General features: G+C 51.9%; 1 protein-coding gene across 1 annotated transcript in view; it reads left to right on the top strand.

The window, feature by feature from the left end:
• GTF3C1 (general transcription factor IIIC subunit 1) overlaps positions 1-20,200 on the top strand; it is an 80,241-nt gene that overhangs the window by 22,566 nt on the left and 37,475 nt on the right. The window contains exons 7-12 of the mRNA XM_027528207.1: positions 11,225-11,377; positions 12,965-13,080; positions 14,167-14,482; positions 15,027-15,241; positions 18,383-18,519; positions 19,614-19,767. Of these exons, the coding sequence (XP_027384008.1) occupies positions 11,225-11,377; positions 12,965-13,080; positions 14,167-14,482; positions 15,027-15,241; positions 18,383-18,519; positions 19,614-19,767 (1,091 nt within the window). The remainder of the gene's footprint in view (positions 1-11,224; positions 11,378-12,964; positions 13,081-14,166; positions 14,483-15,026; positions 15,242-18,382; positions 18,520-19,613; positions 19,768-20,200) is intronic.

Below are 20,200 nucleotides of genomic sequence, written 5' to 3' on the forward strand. Positions count from 1 at the left end.
GATTATCTGAATGCTGAAAATAGCGTGACCTGTGCCTCTAATAAGCATTTTTATTTCTGACCTATTGAAAGAAAGTCACTTTGGTAGCTCAAATGGTAAAGAATCTGCCTGCAGTGCGGGAGACCTGGGTTCAATCCCTGGGTTGGGAAGATCCCCTGGAGTGGGCATTGCAACCCACTGTAGTATTCTTGCCTAGAGAAGTCCATGGACAGAGGAACCTGGTGGGCTACAGACCATGGGGTCTCAAAGAATCAGACACAGCTGAGCGACTAACACACACATTCAAAGAAAGGCATTAAATATAAGCAGATGAATCTAAGAAAAAAGTAGCTTTAAATATATATGTGAATACATACATACATATATATATATATATATATATATTTGTTTATTTTGCTGGATTTCTCCATGGTTTGAGGTCCCTGTGTTACAGGAAAGAGAATGGGGTGTGACAGGATGGTTATATCCCAGATCACATCCACGTCCCTGGGACAGTCACCAATATGCGTTCTTGGCTTCACCATGGGAAAGGATTCAAGCATGAGCCATAATAAAGTGAAAAAAGGTTTATTCAGGGAGGAATCACTCCACAGACAGAGTGTGGGCCCTCTTGGAAGGCAAGAGAAGCACCAGGGTGTGGGTTGGTCAGTTTTTATAGGGGCGAGTAGTTGCATAGGCTAATGAATGGGTGGAGTGTTCTGCTATTTGGGGGAAGAAGTGGGGATTTCCAGGATTTGCGCCACGGCCCCCCTTTTGACCTTTGTGGTCATGGCTCCTCTGGGTATGTCATTTGGTGTGCTGATATATTACACTGAGGCGGAAGGTCTAGTGGAAGACGACCTTGCACCTGGTTGATTCTAATCATTTTATGTCACGTCTATGGGCCGTGTCATTCTCTTAGAAGTTGCACCTGCCCCCTTCATGGTGTCACCTAGAAATTCAAACTTGCCCCTTGAAACTAACAGATACCTGAGTGGACTTTGATGTAAGACAGCCTGGGTTGGAATTCTCGTCCTGTCACTTCCTAGTGGAATTTCCTTTGAGTTTTGACCGCTCTCTGCCTCAGTTTCCTCATCAGGATTATCTGGAGTAATACTAGAGCTTCTTTCCAGAGTGTTGTGGGACTTACAGGAGACAGTGTACCCAGAGCAAGGCCTTTAGGCCACCTCTGGCAGTGTATTTTGTTGGCGTCATGGAGTTTCTTTTAACTGTAGTTGTTGGCATTTAAAAATCAGAAATTTGACCTACAAAGTCAGACTTTCCACTCTCTAAAAATAAAACCAGGCGACATTGAACTGTATTTCTTTACTAGCGGTTAGCGAGGCAGAGAGGCGCCACCCCCTGTCGAGAGGACTCAGCTTCCCCATTTACCAAGCGCGCCCTGTTTGCTGCTATGTAACCCACAGTGGCTTCAGTCTGGTATGTCATCTGCCTGAAGCTTCAAGGTGTGTTCACGTCCCAAGATGAGTGACCCTCATTTCCCGAGGCCCAACACCAGGAGGAAGGGTGAGCACGACTCACAGCGCCGGCTGGGTACTAAGGATGGCAGTGGTAAGGTTAAGAGGGCAAATACCTAAGCTGAGGAGATGACAGCATTTTCAGATTGTCATGCACACACTCAGTGAGCCCATTCTGGCCATTCAGGAGGCTCATCTCATGCCCATGTGTGATGCCAATACCTTGGCTCTGTACACTGATGCTGAACAGAAATATGGGGAAACAGAGTTGTGGAGAAGGAAAGTGGCTTTATTTCTTTGTCAGGCAAAGAAGAACATAGTAGGCTGGCTTCTCAAGAACCGTACCCCCTTCCCTGGGGAACAGGGAGAGCTCTTGTGGGCGAGGCTTGTGCTCGGGGGTTGGTGATATGGATCGAGGCAGTGAAGAACTTGCATTCTTCTGAGGGACTGATGCTGAGGTAAGTGGCACAATGGTAAAGAATCCGCCTGCCAACGCAGGGGACACAAGAGCTGCAGGTTCAGTCACTGGGTCAGGAGGATCCCCTGGAGAAGGAAATGGCACACCACTGCAGTGTTCTCACCTGGAAACTTCCATGGGCAGAGGAGCCTGGCGGGTGACAGTGCATGAGGTTGCAGAGTTGGACATGACTGAGCACACAGGTAGGGGTCTTCATCAGCACCCTTCAGGTCCAGCAGGTCTGGGTCTCCATGCTTGTGGGCAGCCTGCCATCCTGTTAGCACTCCCACCTGCAGGGGGTTTGAAGACATTGTTGTGTGTATCTGTAGATGAGGAAACAGAACCTCGCCCCAAGGCTGCTCTTAACTCTTTGTTTCTCCCTGGTCTTTGTTTCATCCCCTGCTTGGATAAGCCCGTTGGAACTCAAGGAATGTCTTGGAGGCTGAATGAAGGATGTTTCCTGTTATCAGAGAAATGGGGGACACAGAAAGGCTTTGTGTCCAGGAGCCCCGCAGGGCCCTGCTTGGTATCTTGTTACCACCTCTCAGCTGTGCGAGTTCATGGATAGACTTCCCCTCCCTTCTCCTGTTATTTATCTGTGTGACTTTTTTCCCAACTAAGTCATGAGCTCCTTGAGGGTGGTGGCTCCACCCCTCACATAATTTCTGTCCTTAAGGCCTGTGCTGTGCTTGGTTGCTCAGTCGTGTCTTGACTCTTGCCCGCCAGGCTCCTCCATCTGTGGGGATTCTCCAGGCAAGAATACTGGAGTGGGTTGCCATGCCCTCCTCCAGGGGATCTTCTTAACCCAGGGATCAAACCCAGGTCTCCCACATTGCAGGCAGATTCTTTACTGGGCCACCAGAGAAGCCAATGCCTGTGCATTGTCTGCTGGGAACAGGGTAGAAAGTGAAAATGTTAGTCCTGTAGTTCTGGCTGACTCTTTGCAACTCCATGGACCCTAACCTGCCAGACTCCTCTGTCCATAAAATTCTCCAGACAAGAATACTGGAGTGGGTAGTCGTTTTCCTCTCCAGGGGATCTTCCCAACTTAGGGATCGAACTCAGGTCTCCTGCATTGCAGGCAGATTCTTTACCATCTGAGCCACCAGGGAAGCAGAGCAGGTACTAAGTAAATGTTTAGGGAATTTAATTTAGGTGTCCCTTCAGTGACTTTCCTAATGCAAGAGATAAGGGATAACTGCACAGTTTTCATCTTTTCCTGGCTTGAAGTATGTCCTCCCAGTTTGCAAAATTAACATAAAATCTTTCCTCCCAGCTGTTATGGAATAAGCAAGACTTAAATAATAAATAAAGATGATGTATTGCTTCATGTAAATTTACAGGTGTGCCTGGATATATACGAGTTGTTTCTAAAAGCCCATAAACAAAGAGTTCGGATTTCGGCATATTTCAAATGCATTACAGAAAGCCGCTGTGACCTGTTTTGCAAAAGCAAGAAAACCTCGGTAATGGAAACATTCACCCTGAACTGATCTGCTTTGCAAATTTGGATTAGTCTCTCCAAGTGTTTAGCAGTCATTCTGTGTTTATTAAATTGTGCCGAGAACAGAAGGGAGGAGAAATAGAAGTTAACTTTGTAATCCTCGGAAAAGGGTCACAGTCGGAAGCAGTTAACAGAAGTTGGGTTCCCTGGGGCTGAATGACTGAGGCAGGCATTTAGCGGGTTTCCAGGTTCAGTGGCAAGGTGAGTCCAACTGTGAAGAAGTGTTTTAGCATCTTTAGCTTCCTGTTTATGATGTGGGCTCTTCCCTAAGCTGTCACCCAACAACTCTTCAAAAATAGAAAAACAAGTTCAACATGATTGCAGAACAGGATCGATATACAAAAATCAGCTGTATTTCTATACCCTTGTAATGAACAGTCCGAAAGTGAAATATCAGAAAGCAATTCTGTTTGCAGTAGCATCAAAAAGAATAAGACAGGAATAATTAAAACAAATGCAAAACACATACTTGACAACTATAAAAGATGGTTGACAAAAATCTAAGACGTAAGTAAATGGGAAAATATCCCCTATTCCTATGTCAGAAGACTTAACCTTGTTAAGATGCCCCTATTTCCCAAACTGATCTTCAGATTCCACACAATTCCTATCAGAATACCAGCTGATGTCTTTGTAGAAACAGATGTGTGTGTGCATGCTCAGTTGCTCAGTCGTGTGCAACTCTTTGCATCCCTATCGACTGTAGCCCGCCAGGCTCCTCTGTCCATGGGATTCTCCAGGCAAGAATACTGGAGTGGGTTGCCATGCCTTCCTGCAGGGGTTCTTTGGGACCCAGGGGTCAAACCTGCATCTCCTGCATAGGCAGGTGGGTTCTTTACCACCCTCCCCACCTGGGAAGTGTCACCTAGAAACTGGTAAGCTAATTCTAAAATTCATCTGGAATTAAAGGATACCCAGAAAGCTAAAACAATCCTGGAAAAGAAGAATCAAGTAGGAGGTATCACACATTCTGATTTCAAAACTTACCACAGAGCAGCAGTAATCCAGACAGCGTGGTACTTATTGACACAAAGATAGACCTAGAGATTGATGGGATAGAACTGAGAGTGAGAAATAAACCCACATGTGGAAGTCCATGGCCGTCCAGTGGTTAATACTCCATGCTTCCACTGCAGGGAGCACAGGTTTGATCCCTGATAGGGAATCTAAGATCCCGCATGTCATGCAGCGCAGCCAGAAAAATAAACACACTTCTATGGTCAACTGACTTTGAGCCAGAGTGCCAAGACCACTCAGTAGAGGAAGAAGCCAATCACCAAAGACCATTACTGTGTGATTCCTTTTAGGGGAGAATCCAGAATAGGGAATCTAGAAGTAGGTAATGAGTGCTAAAGGCTGCAGTGGGGGCGCAGAGGGGTGGTAGCTAAAGCATAGGATGAAAATGTTCTAGAGTTGACTCGTGACAGGTGCATATACCTGTGAAATACACTAAAAAAATTGACTTGAACCTGTTTGCTGGACATGAATAGAAACACAAAGAACAGACCTTTGGACACAGCAGGGGCAGGAGAAGGTGGGACAAATTGAGAGAGTAGCATTGAAATATATATATTACCATATGTAGAATTGGAGAAGGAAATGGCAACCCACTCCAGTATTCTTGCCTAGACAATCCTGTGGACAGAGGAGCCTGGTGGGCTGCTGTCCACAGGGTCGCACAGAGTCGGACACGGCTGAAGCAACTTAGCATGCACGCGTACATATGTAAAATAGACAGCTAGTGGGAAGCTGCTGTGTAACTTGGGGAGCTCAACCTGGCGCTCTGTGACAGCCCAGAGGGGTGGGATGGGGTGGGGGGTGGGAGGAAGGCCCAGGAGGGCAGGGACATGTATACCAGGGACTGATTCGTGTTGATGTACATCGGAAACCAGCAGGACATTGTAAAGCAATCATCCTCCAATTAAAAGTAAATAAATTTTTAAAAGCCCCTCTACAAAAAAAAAAACATTGACTTGCATAGTTTGAACGGGTGTATTGTGTGGCATATGAATTACGTCTCAAGAAAGCTGTTAAAATAACAATAAAAAATAAAAGCCGCATCCAACAAACACTTGACAATGAATAGCAAACTAAATTCTGGTCATTAAAATGGCAAAAGAGGACATTTTAAAAGTTACAGTAGGATTAAAGTATACCAGCTAAGAAAAAAGAGAAATGAGCCGTACCAAGAAGGATTAAAATGCAGTAAAATAAATGTAAAGGTTTTAAAGAGCTTTGGAACCAGAAAACTGGAATTAAAAAGAATGGAGATCAGAAACAGAGGGGATAGAAGGCGAGCATAAACATGAAAAGAATAGAAAATTGTCAGGAAAATTTAAAGCCTAGACAATGAATCGTACTAGAGGGAAAAACAGTTTAGTTAAAAATAGTGATTTCTTTAAGTTAAAAGTGACAAGATTGATTAAAGGGCACTAGCTAAACTATGAAGAGTATTTACATCATTAATAATTAAGACAAAAGAAACAGACCTTCTAATATGGCAAAAAAATAAAACTATTAGACAGGACTTAAAAGAGTAGAGAAAGGCATAGAATCCTGTGACTTAAATTCTGGGCCTTGGGTGACTTCACCCAGGGGTGGAGGCAGTTCTCCCGAGGGGGCGCCCGTAGGGGGAACCAGTCTTTTTCTCCATCTCCTCTGTCCCCCCAGGAGGGAACAGGGGTCAAACCTGCTGGCCTCTCCACTGACTCCCGTGAGCAGAAAGATGGACCTGCCTGGGCCATGCAGTGGAAGGAGCAGGCTGGCGGCAGGTGAGGGGCTGGGGCAGGATCCCGGAGAATCAGACGGGGACAGACAGCAGTAGACTTGGCACGGAGGTCGCTGTGGTCCTTGCAGAACTTTCCACGGTGTGGCCCACTGATGACTTTGAGGTTTGGGGGATGAGACGGGAAGGCTCCCCGTGCTTGGGAGAGCCCCGAGGCCAGTGCTGGGGCTTGTGAGCACGGGGGCTGGCCTGCAGGTGAGCAGCCTGGCCACGGAGGGGCCCAAGGGGGCTGAGAAGTGACTGAGTGGCTTTGCCGCGCGGTGAGGTTTCATTCTTGAACTGTGCCCGGTTCGGAGCCCTCAGAAAGGGCCCACTGTGGCCTTCCTGCTCAACACCTTGGTTTTTACCCAGGCCTTTCCGTCTGTCAGTCATGTTCAAAGAGCTTTGGGGACCTAAGCCGTCCATCCAGAGGCTGAGGAGGCAGTCCTCGCACCAGGCAGAGTGATGCCTGAACCTCCGGCCCGAGGCCGTTTGTGCAGGTTCCCAAGCCGGTGTGAGCGCCCCGTGTGCTGTTGTCAGGACCCCACAGCGACCCAGAGAGACCTTCGACTCTGATGACTTGTCTCAGAACGTGACAAAGGTGGGGGAAAGGGCTGGGGGAGAGCCTGCACTTTGTTAGCCGTTTCGTGGTCAGTTGTGGAGTGGGGGTGGAAGACCCATGGAGAGAATGTGCCTGGCTCGGAGCCAAGTGTCAGTTCTTTGACTCTGATCCTTTTATTGCCCCATCTTCTCAGTGCTGCTCATTCTCCTCATTTCACTGATAAGAAACAGAAGCACAGATTGCCTGCCTGGGGTCATAGAGCTGGGATGTGCTGGGGCGGGGAGTGGGGTGGAGTGGGCGGGGACGACAGCAAGTTCGGCCTCTTGAGCCCTTAGCCATCAGGTCCCTCTGCCCGCCTCCCCCTCCCTGAGAGGAAGTGGAAGGGGGCGAGGGAGGGGCTGAGCTGAAGGTGAAGCCTCTATGAGCTTCTGTGAGTCTCCTCTATGGCGGGAGACTCATCCCTCAGGCCTTCTTCCCTCCAGGCCGCCCTCCACATCCAGGGTAACCAGGATGCCTGCGGTGTGAAAAAGTGAAGGTGTTAGGTGCTCAGTCTCATCTGCCTCTTTGTGATCCCATGGACTGTAGCCCACCAGGCTCCTCTGTGCATGGAATTCTCCAGGCAAGAATACTGGAGAGGGTAGCCATGCCAGACTGAAACGTAAATCTCTCCTTGGCTTAGCAGCCTTTGGAATCTCATCATTCTCACCCTCATTCCCGCCTCCCCCCACCTCAGCGCCTTCCCGAACAGTCCTCTCCCACCTCCACGCCTTTGCTGGTGCCCCTCCTCCTGCCTGGAAAGTCTGCCCTGTTCTGCAAAGATCATTCTTCTGTATCCTTTACTATCCCACCCACGTGGCCCCTCCTCTCTCTCTCCCCCTGTGTAGCCTGTCCTGCGCCTTATCTCCTCTGCCGGCTCTGTGTGTTATGGAAGCAGAGCCCTGAGCACTTCGTAGCCAGTTCCTCTGTAGTCATCCAGCCAGATAGCGTGCCCTGAGCACTTACGCGCATTCTCCCCTTTAGTCCTCACCCCAGGGTAGTGTAGACACGCTGTAGAATTATTCCGTCTTGTAGACGAGGAGCCTGAGGCCCAGAGAGGTTCACTGCTGGTCCGCAGTAGAGCCAGAGTACACACCCAGGCCTGTGAGAAGCCGCAACACCCTGTGCTGGGCTCCTTGGCCTCTTTGTCTCTCAGACATGCCCTTTGCAGGGGCAGGAACCCTGTCTCATCCCTCTTTATATGTCATGGGCCCATTACAGAATAAATGCTGTGAAATCAAATTGAAAGGCCCCAGGCAGCCTCCTGACATTTTCCGCCCAAGTGACATGGTCTGACACTTGGCCCCTGAGCTGTGCTTTTCAGAGGTTGTGATGAGTATTGATGAGACAGTTGCAAGCACTACTCACTGAGCACTCTGTGAGGAAGATACTGTCTTGTCCCCATTTCAAAGCTGAGCAGCCTGAGGCCCAGGGCTTTGTGCTGATCCAGCCTGTAAGTGCCAGAGGCAGGTTCTGACCCAACACACTGACTCCAGAGCACATGCTTCTCACCCTGGGTTGTGGGCTGCAGCCCCTCCTCTGTCCTACTGGGTGCTGCCCCCAATTCTGTCCTTCCATCTCTGGTCAGGCTTCTCTGCTGGGCTTCCCTGGTGGCTCAGATGGTAAAGAATCTGCCTGTAATGCAGGAGACCTGAGTTCGATCCCTGGGTTGGGAAGATCCCCTGGAGAAGGGAATGGCAACCCACTCCAGTATTCTTGCCTGGAGAATTCCATGGACAGAGGAGCCTGGTGGGCTACACAGCCCATGAGGTCACAGAGAGTCAGACACAAGTGAGCAACTAATACTTTCCCTCTGCCAGTACCCAGGGCATGCCCCTCTCCTCAGGATGTCCCATGGGCTTGCTGTGATTTCAGTTTCCCAGGCTATCTGAATGACTCCCCATCGCTGACCAGCCCAGCTCCATTCAGGGAGGGAGGTTGGTGGGGCGATGGGGGTAGCACTCTGAATTTATATAACATCTGCCCGACTTACCAGGAGGACGTCGCTTTGTCTGTGACCCTGTAAGAGGAAGTCTGTCCTGGGCTCCTGTTGGCTTTTGGTCCTTACCGAGTTGATCACAGTCAAGGATACCGCTCTGCTAAGGGGCCGGATGAGAACGTGAGACACATAGCTACTGGTTCCACGCCATAGCCACTCTGGGTTTTCCTTTCCAAGGAACAGTGCTTTCTGATAGAAATGTGAAATTTGCACCCCTCCAGGTGGCCAGGCATGTAAGGAAGGCCACTTGCTGGGTCCAGGGCCCCTTAGATCCCTCAAGCCCTCTGAGCTTCAGTTTCCTTTTTTCCTTCAGGCGGTGACAATAACTTGCAGAAGCCAGGAGACAATTAAGTAAAATAGTCTCCGAAAGGACCTAGCGCAGTGCCCAGCTCATCCGGGGTGCTCAGTAAAGATTCTGTCCTTCCCTTCTTTCTTTCTGGGTCTTCAGAATGTGTAAATTAAGGCTCTTTTCCTTCTAAGTTGGTGCCCATCCTGAGTCATTGACAGGCGTGTGTGCAAGTGCTGACTTTCATACACACCATAAAAGTTTTTGCGTGTCTGAAATGCCTAGAACTCTGTGTATTTGAAAGCGTATGCAGTGAGCTGGCCGAGTCTCTTGCCTTTTGTTCCTGGAAAGAGTGCCCTGCACCCAGGGGTCAGGGGTTATCATCAACAGGCTCGTGCCTCCAGGGTGGTTGCAGGAAATCTCCCTGGCGGCTCACAGGGAATGAGAGGCCACGTTCATCAGCATAGACATGCTGACCAGTCTCACTCTGGTCCCTGCAGCTTTGCCCTTAGCTGACTTGTGCTCTAGAACAGTCTCCCTAAAAAATGGCAAGCAGGAGCTGAAGGGATTTTAATAATCAAAATCAAGATTCTCTGAGTCATGAAAAACTCTAGAACCTCGGGAAATGGGTTAATTTATGTAACACTCAGCACACAGTGCCTGGCCCATGGCAAGAGCCGGCATTAGTGTTAAGTGATGGCTCCGTGCCAGCTCCATGCCAAGTCGACATCGTGCCAACGTACAGACATTATCTCAGGTCAAGCTAACACCAGTGTGTGAGGCAGAGAGCATGGTCACCTCATTTTACTAAGTGGGGAGCAGACAGCTACAGCAGATCGCCTGCCCAGAGTTGCAGAGCTGAGGTTGAAACCACGTGTGCCCGACCCAGGAGTGCATTCATCCCCCCACCTCCCTCTGAGCATCATTTATTCCTGGCTGTCAGCAGAGGAGGCAGCTGTGCTGGCGGGAGAAGGCTCTGGGGGCCGATGCCCGTGAGCCCAGTTACCGCCTTGGCGTGAGGAGCAGAAGGCTGACGGCGGAGAGCGTTGTCTTTCGGTGCCTCAGAGTCCACAAGTGTACTTGCAGCTTCTCTTCTTCCACTTCCACTTACTCTGAGGGCTGTTCTGTGTAGCTTTTCTTGGCTAATTAAGCCCTTAAGGAAGTTATAAAAGTGTGGAAGAAGTAAAGCTGGGCTCTTGCCTGAGAACATGTCCAACTGCCTGCCCTAGGCGCTGCATCAAGCCCCCTCTCATGTGGGCGACTCTGGCTCCCGGTCACACGGGTATCTTTGAATTAGGGGCCGTATGTGGTCAGAGGTTTAGGGCCTGGGCTCCGAGGCTGAAGTGCCCGATAAATCCCATTTCCTCACCTCCTGAGGGTGGGGATTTGGGCCAGTGCCTTAGCTCCTCGTGTTCTCAAGTGTGAAATGGGAATGGTAGCCCATCTCCTAAGGCCATGATGAGGACTAGCCCACAGGAGGGCTTAGACTAGCCTCAGGGACTGGCAGGTGTCTGAGGAGTGGCTTGTCATTTAGTGTCTCAGTCGTGCCCGACTCCTTGTGACCTCCTGGACTGTAGCCACCAGGCTCCTCTGTCCACGGGGTTTACCAGGCAAGAATACCCTAGTGGGTTGTCATTTCCTTTTCCAGGGGATCTTCCTGATCCAGGGATCAAACCTGTGTCTCCTTCATTGACAAGGAGATTCTTTACTGCCCAGCCACCAGGGAAGCCATGGTGGTGTGGGTATTGGCTTAAAAGGGAGAAGATGTGTTTCATCCTTGCAGCGATACCGTGCACGCATGCCTGCTTTGTTCCAGACATTATTCCGGAGTGGAGTGGTAGGTGGTGGGGTGGACCCATGGGAGAAAACAGGCACGTTTCCTGTAGTCATTGGGGCTTGTCTGAAGCAGAGGCTGCTGTTTATTTAATAGGCCGTAACATGGCATCTCATTATTCCTTTCATTTGCATTTCCTTGTTTTCTAGTTATATATATTTTTTAAAAAGCAACTTTGTGGAGTCAGTTTTCAGGACTCGTGTTCCCAGCTGTGTGGTTTTCCATGTTCGGAACTTGGCGCCACGTGTGGCCTTTCCTCGGGGGCTCTGGCTCTGCCGAAGCCGCACCGGTGTGTCACTGTGGAACCGCATGTCTGTGTCCCCAGGGACCGACATCATGGTGCGCTGCCTCCGACTGCTGAAGGAGTTCAAGAGGAAGGTGGACGATGACGACGACGACGAGGACGTCATCTCCAAGGGCGTGCCCCCGGTGGACATCGTGTTCGAGCGGGACATGCTCACGCAGACCTACGAGCTCAGTAGGTCCCGTTCTCACGCCTGCTTTGGGTCCCGAGCTTTGGGTCGAGACGTGTTTCGGTCTCACGTCAAATGAGGGCCCCGCTGTGGGGCATGTCTTCCATCAGGGAGCAAAGTCGTTTCCCTCGACTTTGGGGTCAGATTTGAGTCTGAAGCCTTGCTCCGCCCCTTGTATGCCGGCTGTAGACTTTAGCAAGGTCTCTGAGCCTCAGTTCCTTCACCTGTAAAATGGGGCCATTATCCACCCTGGCACATAGGACGGCTGGATGCATAGGCTTAAAACATCTGGTGTACACAGGGACCACGGAAACGATTAGCTATTACTATTGCTATTCAAAGATTTGAGAGTCACCTTCCAGCTTCTAAATTGGCCTGGGATCACTCAGTGTGTGCTGGGGATTATAGTGATGAAGGTGGGGAACAACCACGTCTCCACCCCTCCCCTCCTTCCCCTGACTCTCCTAACATCTGTGTAAGGCAGCTGTGACCCAGTCCCGTAGGTGCTGTGGCCGCAGGTCCCCTGTAGGGGAGCGTGTCTAGAGTAGCAGGTGAGGGGCCGCAGGAGGTGTGGTTCCATCAGCAGATAGGAGGCCACCAGGCGAATCAGCACAGCCTATAGGGAGGGCTTAACACCGCTCAGACACAATTTAGGGATAAAACTGTCCTAACCCTTTCATCCCTGGTTGTAGCAAGTTGCTAGTTCAACATAGGAGCACATGCTGATCACTTCTTTGCATTCTGCTGTTTAAATTTTTATCCATGGACAATAAATATAGCAAAACTGCCTTGATTCAGATTGGCTTTGCCTAGCAGCCTCGTGTGTGACCCATCAGGGAATGAAAGGGAAATTCTTTCTGAACAGTGCAGAATTTTCCCCCCAAATCTGCCCTATAGTTGCTGTGTTTTACTGGAGGGACTCCTGCCCACCCCTACCCCCACCCTCACAGGCGCCTCCCAATCTCTGAGTATATTTGAAACAGCTCTTTAGAGGCAGATCCAGTAATAGCCCAGCATGTAGCAGAGCAGGGGCTGACATACCAGACAGAACAAATAATTGCACAGTTGTCCACTGATCATTTATTACAGGCCCAAATAGGGTTATTTTCTTCCCTAGCCCCTGCTGTCCGGCAGCTGTTACAGGGTAATACAGTAATCTGTGTCCATGGTGCCTCTGAGTCTACCGAGAAAGACAGGAAAGTGAAAAAGTTCTGCATTAAAATTACTTCCATGCTTTTTTTAAAAAGGCTCAGTTTAATCTAGCTGAGAAAGTTCATTCATATGAAAGCACTCACTTCCCGCTGCAAGAGAAAAACGGCGTCCCTGGAACTCAGTGGATCAGGCCTCGATCACTTGACATTTACACCTTTGACATGGAGGAGGCAGACAGGGAGCGCTTAGAAATGAGCCATGAGTCAGAATGTTCCGAGCCTTGGGGCCCCAGGGAGAGGGGAGGCAGGGTGTGTTATTCTGTTTGTCGGCTTCCCTGTGTTGAAATGTCCGTGCCTAGGAAAGGTGGGTGGGGGCTGACCCGACTTGTGCAGAGGGGCTCCGTGGTGGAGGCTGGGGGTCAAGTGGATTGTTTCTCACAGTTGAGCGCCGAGGCACGAAAGGCATTTCCCAGGCTGAAATCCGAGTGGCTATGAATGTGGGAAAGCTGGAAGCCAGGATGCTGTGCCGTCTGCTTCAGAGATTCAAAGTTGTCAAGGTAACAGCGTGAGTCATCCCACGTGGCTCATTGTCTTGGGTGCGTGCGCGGTGTGGTTCTAAAGGGCTGTCTCCGACGGTCAGGAGCCCAGGTCTTCATCAAGGGGGCACGTGGCTGCCGGGGGAGGGGGCCAAATGCAGCCCACCTGCACGGTGCCCCCTCCCTGCCATGGAGTTTGTTGGTTTTCAACTTCTGAAAACTGACTGAGTCATCAGCATTGAAAAGTCAGTGGGAGATGCTGCAGTCTGGGGAGCAGGCACCTTCCCCCGCCCCCATTCCCGTGGGGAGTCAGCTGAGGCTGGCGCCTCCAAGTGCCCCTTGAAATAAAGCAGGTACCCCCAGACCTCAGTCCCCGCCCCACCCTCCTTCTTGTTTGTGTCCCTGGCCTGGGTCCTGGGGGCACCGAGTTGGCTCACTGGGTCTGGGATCCCCTTTCGGGACCAGACCTGCTGTCTCAGCCCTTTATGCCTCACTCCCTTGTTGCCAACTTTTTGGCCATTTGCTGGACGTCAGTGTTAACAGTTGAGCTAATGATTGCAGAGTGCTTAGCCCTGTCCTTGGCGTGTGGTTGGTACATGGAAGGTGTTACCCTTTCTACCATTACGGGGAGAAAGCCCCTTCCCCCCATTCTAGAAGACAAAAGGGAGTAGGTCAGCTTCACTCCCAATCACCACAGCAGTGGCTCAACAGAGCTGGAGACCCCCAGGCTCTGACTCTGCATCTTGACAACAGTTAGAATCTGTTCGCTTCTGCTTACTGTTTCCCGTGGGCCTAGGGCATCCCGGGCCCAGGAGTTTGTGGAAGGCCAGGTGAGGGCACTGCCCAGCAAGGGGCTCAGGGTCTCCTAGAGCAGACAGTCAGGATTGCTTCCTGTGGAGCAGGAGCTGAGGGTTGGTAGACAGGAGGGAGCATCTTGAGGAGCTGAGCCGGGGTGCAGGCAAGAGATGGAGGAGGCGCGGGGAAAGGCAGGAATGATAAGCCAACAGACACTGCAGGGCCCCCTACCCTCCCAGCCCTGGTCACCTGAAGGCCTGGGTGGCCCCGTGTCCTCTGCGGTGTCTTAGACACGTTGTGTCCCCCGCCCAGGGCTTCATGGAGGACGAAGGGCGGCAGCGGACCACCAAGTACATCTCCTGCGTGTTTGCGGAGGAGAGTGACCTGAGCCGGCAGTACGAGAGGGAGAAGGCGCGCAATGAGCTGCTGACCACCGTGAGCCTGGCCTCGGTGCAGGAGGAGTCCCTGCTGCCCGAGGGGGAGGACGCTTTCCTCTCCGAGTTGGACAGTGATGAGGAGGGCGGCGGCGGCGGCAGAAAGAGAAAAGGCAGGAGAGCTCCACGGGACGCGAGGTCCTTCTCGAACGGCGGTCTCAGGACCCAGCCTCACCACTCCACCCCGAACAAGGGTAGGGGCGCTCGGGGCAGGGGCGGGAGGGGTGCGCGTTCTCAGTCTGGCTCTGGGGCCGTTCAGTCCAGCGGACGCCCGAGGGTGGCCTGGGTGCTGGGCCAGCAAGGGATGTTGGTGTCACACGCATCACTTAATCTTACGCTCAGAAGAGCCTCGTGTGGTCTGTCTCCAGGCTGCCATCAAGTCTCTTCCCCTTCACCCATGTTTTGTTATATTTTAACTATTAAAGGGATGGAATTCTCTAAACTTCCTCTATCCATTTCCCTCCAACAATCTATGTAATTCCTCGAGATTTTAGTTAAATTATGGGAGCCGTTTCTTAGACATGTGGATGCTGGTGCTGATGACAGAATTGCAAATCAGGCATGGGGCAGTTACACTGGGAGGGGTAGCTTGCTGGCCGACCACCCTCGTCTTAAACTGACCACGTGGGCTCCTTTGGCCTGGGCAGCTCTGGCCTGGCAGCTGAGCAGGAGCGGCCCCTCTCACATTCCCTCTGTTGCGGTCATGGTCATCCCACTGACGCCTGTCCTCCGCCGCAGGGGGCTGGAAGGTCATCAACCTCCACCCGTTGAAGAAGCAGCCGTCCTTCTCCCCGGGAGCCGCCGAAGAGCGAGCTTCTCGGGGCGCCTTCGGTGGGGACAACCTGGACACCAGCGGCTCCTCAGAGCTCGGCATGTCCTTGGGCCCCCACTGCGTGGACAGTCACGGTGGCGACATTGCCGTGATCGAAGAGGTCAGGCTTGAAAACTCCAAGGTGAGTCCCACTGGGAGGCTGCTTCCTCCAGGAAAGAGCCTGTGGCAGGTGGGCATCAGCCTTCTCTTTTCTGTGCTTACGAATCACAACAACAACAAAACCCGTAATAGTAGAAGGGCCTCGTGCTCGGGCCGGGGGGTGGGCAGGCGGCAGGGCTCCGTGGGGAGGAGCGCAGCGCTTCTTTACCTGCCACACGGCCTGCCTTGACCAGAAGGCACCTGTTCTGTGCAGAACTTGGGCATTTGTCACAACATACCACGGAGGAGCCTGGTGGGCTGCAGTCCATGGGGTCGCACCGAGTCGGGCATGACTGAGCGACTTCACTTTCCCTTTTCACTGTCATGCATTGGAGAAGGAAATGGCAACCCACTCCAGTGTTCTTGCCTGGAGAATCCCGGGGACGGGGAGCCTGGTGGGCTGCCGTCTCTGGGGTTGCACAGAGTCGGACACGACTGAAGCACTTAGCAGCAGCAGCAGCACTCTTTTTATTTAAATTTATATTGGAGTGAAAAAGGATATGGCTACTTTTTTTCCCCCTTTAATATTTATTTACTTGGCTCCACCGGGTCTTAGTTGCGTCCTGCGGGATCTTTGGTTGTGGCGCGTGGGCTTCAGAGTGACCTCAGGAGTTACAGTGCTCTGGCTTAGTTGCTCCACAGCATGTGGGATCTTGGTTCCCCAACCAGGGATTGAACCTGAGTCCCCTCCGTGGCAAGGCAGATTCTTAACCTCTGGACCCCAGGGGAAGTCCCCGTATGGCTACTTTAAATCAATGGTTTTCACTCTGGCCCTATTTTGCCTCCCAGGGAATATTTGGCAGTGTCTTAACGCAGGAGATGCAAGAGACACAGGTTCAATGCCTGGGCCGGGAAGATACCCTGGAGAAGGAAGTGGCAATCCACTCCATTATTCTTGTCTGGGAAATCCCGTGGACTGAGAAGCCTGATGGGCTGCAGTCCATGGGAACGCAGAGCGTCGGAAATGACCGAGCGTGCACATAGAGACGTTGTCAGCTGTCCCAATGTGGGGAGGGCGCTGCCAGCGTCCTGTGGGCAGAGGCCAGGGAGGCTGCGAGATGTCCTAGACTCTGCAGGACAGCCCGCAGCGGAGTTATCCGGCCCAGAGCATCAGCAATGCTGGGGTTGAAAAACCCCGCTTTAGATGAAAAGCCAGTATAATTTGCCCTAAAAAGAAAGTGATCATAAAATAGGTCTGATAAAAACAAAGCTTGTTTAGTTCTTTTTGGTCAGATCCTGTTGTATCCACCAGTACATTCTCGTCTATGCTATTAGAGGAATGAAAAGGCAGTTGACGCAGGAGCAGCCCTGTCATTGAGTGATTCAGTTCTCCAGTGCCGTCCTCGGTCTCCTGGACGTGCCTCGGATAAGTTAGGCCAGCGGTGCCTCAGTCGTCCGTCGCAGGACAGACTTGGGACCGGCGTGGCTCGCTGGTGGTGCTGCTGTTTGGTTCCAGCTTCGCAGCAGCCCTGACGACACAAGCCGGATCTGGTCCTGGAGGAGGCGAGCAAACCCCCAGGGATGGAGGGACTTGCCTGCTCACCTGATGACAGAATGGAGATTAGAGCCTGTGGGCTTGCAGCTCCCACCCTGCCCTGCTTCTCTCTGTCTCTGGCGTGGAAGCCTGAGCGTGGGCCCTGTCCCTACAGCAAGGAGGGGTGAGGTGGGGTGTAAGAGAGTGTGGGGTTTCTGTGGAACATTCTAGAACCTTGTAGCCCTATCCTGTCATCAGATGCCGTGACTCTTTTTCAAGTCTTGATTGGTCTCGTCTCCACCTGAAGCGCCTGGGCCTGCCGGCAGGTGGGGCCCACCAGGTTCCTGAGGGTCTTCCCTGCCGTCCTCACCCCGCCCCGCTCTTTGCACCTCCTCGTCAGGTCTTCGTGCCCCTAGCAGCACGCTCCCTCCAGGCCCTTCAGGTCCTCGCTCAGCCCTGTGTTTTCCTCTTAGAAGTCTGTCCCCAGAGTCCTCGTCCTTCTTTTTTGTCTACTTGCTGAGAAGAGGGGCAGGATCCGCACTGTCTGGAGGTCTCGTGGTAAAGCGTGTGTTCACTTTGCTGCCCGGCACCCCTTGGAGAGCAGGCAGGTTTCTTTAACGTGGTTTTCCTCCAGAGCGTTTGCTCTGAAATGGAGGAGAGAGCCAGTCTTTCTGCCGCTCTTGGGCGCCTTCCTGGATCTTTGACTCCGTCTCCCTCCAGGCCCCACTGATTGAGGAAATCAGTGAGCCCCTCCCAGAGCGTCCGTGGCAGAAGGGAGGTGATGGGACCCCTGCCCACGTGTATTCTCTTCATGTTCTCGTTCCCCTGGAAGCGCTGCTCCAAGTAAGAAGCGCGTCCAGCAGAATAGGCCCTGAGTTGTTCTGAGGGATCTTCCAGGAATGTGTTGGGGTTGGGATTTCCCTTCGCTGTAGGGCACAGATTTGGGCTTTAGGGTAAGTGACTGAGGGCAGATAGAATAAGGTCAGGGTCTGGGCTCCTGAAAGGAGGCAAGAAGAGAGGTGTGGGCGTGGTGGCAGGGTGGGGAGGGCACCCGTCTGCCCTCCTCTCCGCCTTGTTCTCTCCTGCTCATCCTGACTCCGAGGCTGCCTCTCTGTCTACTTTATGTCCCTGGAGAGGCTGTCCGTGGCTTCCTCCACATGGACTCAGAAGCCCATCCTGGTGCACATCCACGCCCTTGGACCCCGTCCGGTCGTTTTACCTTAGGAAGCCCTGGATTCCTCTTCCGTAAAATGGGAACCTGAATAATAAGGCTTGAATGAAGAAAGCCCCACAGTGCGACCACAGGGAGTCCGCGTTCAGTCTGTCCATTTCCTTCCTTCCACTGTGGAAGAAGCAAGTCAGAACTGAGTGAAGGCGGTCCCCTTCTCCAGGAAGGGCTGGAGTAGACGTGTCTGGTTTCTGTTCTGAAGCCAGCTGACCTTCATAAACCTCTGGCATGTCTGTGCTGTTTCAAAGCATTGAGGTAGTGAGGTAGTGGGATCCTGTGGGAGCTGTGATCCTCTTGACTTCTTTTCTTGAAACGTGGTGTAGAATTCCGTAAAGAGGGAAAGCATACCGGCAGGCATGGTGTCTGGCCCCCAAGCCTTGCTGAGTCCATTGTTTTTAATTCTCTTTCGGTCTCTGTTCTAGGACAGCGGCGGTTCCCAGAAGACAGGGAAGCATGGCCCAGGCCAAGACAAGCCCCATGAGACCTACCGACTGCTGAAGCGCAGGAATCTGATCATAGAGGCCGTCACCAACCTCCGCTTAATCGAGAGCTTATTCACGTAAGCAGTAGTTTGTCTGTCTGTCTGTTTTACATTAATAATAACGCCCGTGGGAGTCATCACCATCCGCAGAAAGGACCTGGAGGCATTTGCATCTCTCTTCTGTATTGATTCTCACAGGAGCCCTTTGTGGTAGGAAGGATTAGAATCTGCTTGTATGATTTGAAAAGTGTAGACGCTGAAGAATATCTGCCCATACACTTGACAGGGAAAGCACAGTGGAGCAGGAAACTGAGGCCACGGGGAAGCGCGTTTGCCCTGCTGCTTCCTTAGGCATTTGTGCTCAGGACAGGGTGAGAGGAAGCGTAGGCAGGTAATAGCATCTGCCTCCACGGAGCCTTTTGTCCAGAAAATGTCGTATGAAAGCAAAAGCAGAAGGGACACGTGGAGCTTCGTGTCCCGGGTTCGGTGGAGGCTCTGCTCTCTGGTTTGGTCCTTCTAACCCACTGTCACCACCATGTCCTGGGTAGCATACTTGGGCTTCTGGGCAGTCAAGATCGAAGCCTCTTGATTGGAAGGAGCCTTACCCTTGAGGCAAGGACGGGAGTCCCCTCACTAGGGGAGGGGGGACCACCTGCGGATACTGCTGGCTGTGTCTCCTCTCCTGGGCGCAGAGGCATGGAGCTGGTTGTTCCTGAGGCCCTGTCTGACCCTGCCGTTCTGTGACTGGTGATCTAGAAACATCACCATAGTGGCTCTGTAAGAGCTCGACAGATGTAGGAGGAGAAGAATCAAAAGAGCTCCAGAGCTGAGGGTGTCGATGGTGAGAAACTGGGCCGTTCCTTGGCTGGTTGTTGAATTAACACGGAGACTCTGCCGTCTTTGTCACAAATCATATAATCTCTTCAGGTCCCGGTGAGAGTTTCAGAACGTGAAGCTGCTGTGAATGGTGGCCTGTCCTTAGCTAACCCGTTTATCTCAGAAAGAGATGATCTTTGCCATCTTAAGAAGTCATCCTCGCAGTAGCAAAACAGCCTGTAATTCTCCCCCACTTTAGGCTGGATCCCATCAGGCAGGCGTCAGTTGCTGGGGTTGAGACTGGCCTTCCATGTTGAGACTGTGACTATTAAACGGCTGCTTTTGTGGTGTCACAGAATTCAAAAGATGATCATGGATCAGGAGAAGCAAGAAGGCGTGTCCACCAAGTGCTGTAAGAAATCCATCATCCGCCTGGTGCAGAACCTGTCCGAGGAAGGTCTGCTGAGGCTGTACCGGACGACGGTCATTCAGGACGGCATCAAGAAGAAGGTATCTCATGGCCACTGCGCAGGCTGGGCATTTTCTTACCAGCTTCTCACATCCTTGTTGGTGCCCGGGTTGTTCCTTTGTTGCCGATGACTTGGAATTTCCCATCAGGCCTCCTCACTGGGGCAGCAGGGGATTTACCCCAACTTCCTGTGGAAGCCAGAGACAGAAAAGAGGAATAACTTGCCTGACGCAGCCTGTATAACCCCAAGGCAGGGGCCCAGCCCCACAGCCGGCCTCAAAGGGGAGGAGAAAGGGAGGCATATCCAAGTTCAGCTGAGTAGCACTGGGAGAAATTAGGCAACACTGAGAAGGTGGAAAATTCAGGCGAAGCAGCAAGCACATTATCCACAGAAATGTGCAAAAAACACATCCCAGAGGAAACGGTGGCAGCGAGTCAGTGAGCATGCCCCGCCGGGGCGTCCAGTGAGGACAA

The sequence above is a fragment of the Bos indicus x Bos taurus genome, chromosome 25 (genome assembly GCF_003369695.1).
Source record: "Bos indicus x Bos taurus breed Angus x Brahman F1 hybrid chromosome 25, Bos_hybrid_MaternalHap_v2.0, whole genome shotgun sequence".
Lineage (NCBI taxonomy): Eukaryota > Metazoa > Chordata > Mammalia > Artiodactyla > Bovidae > Bos > Bos indicus x Bos taurus.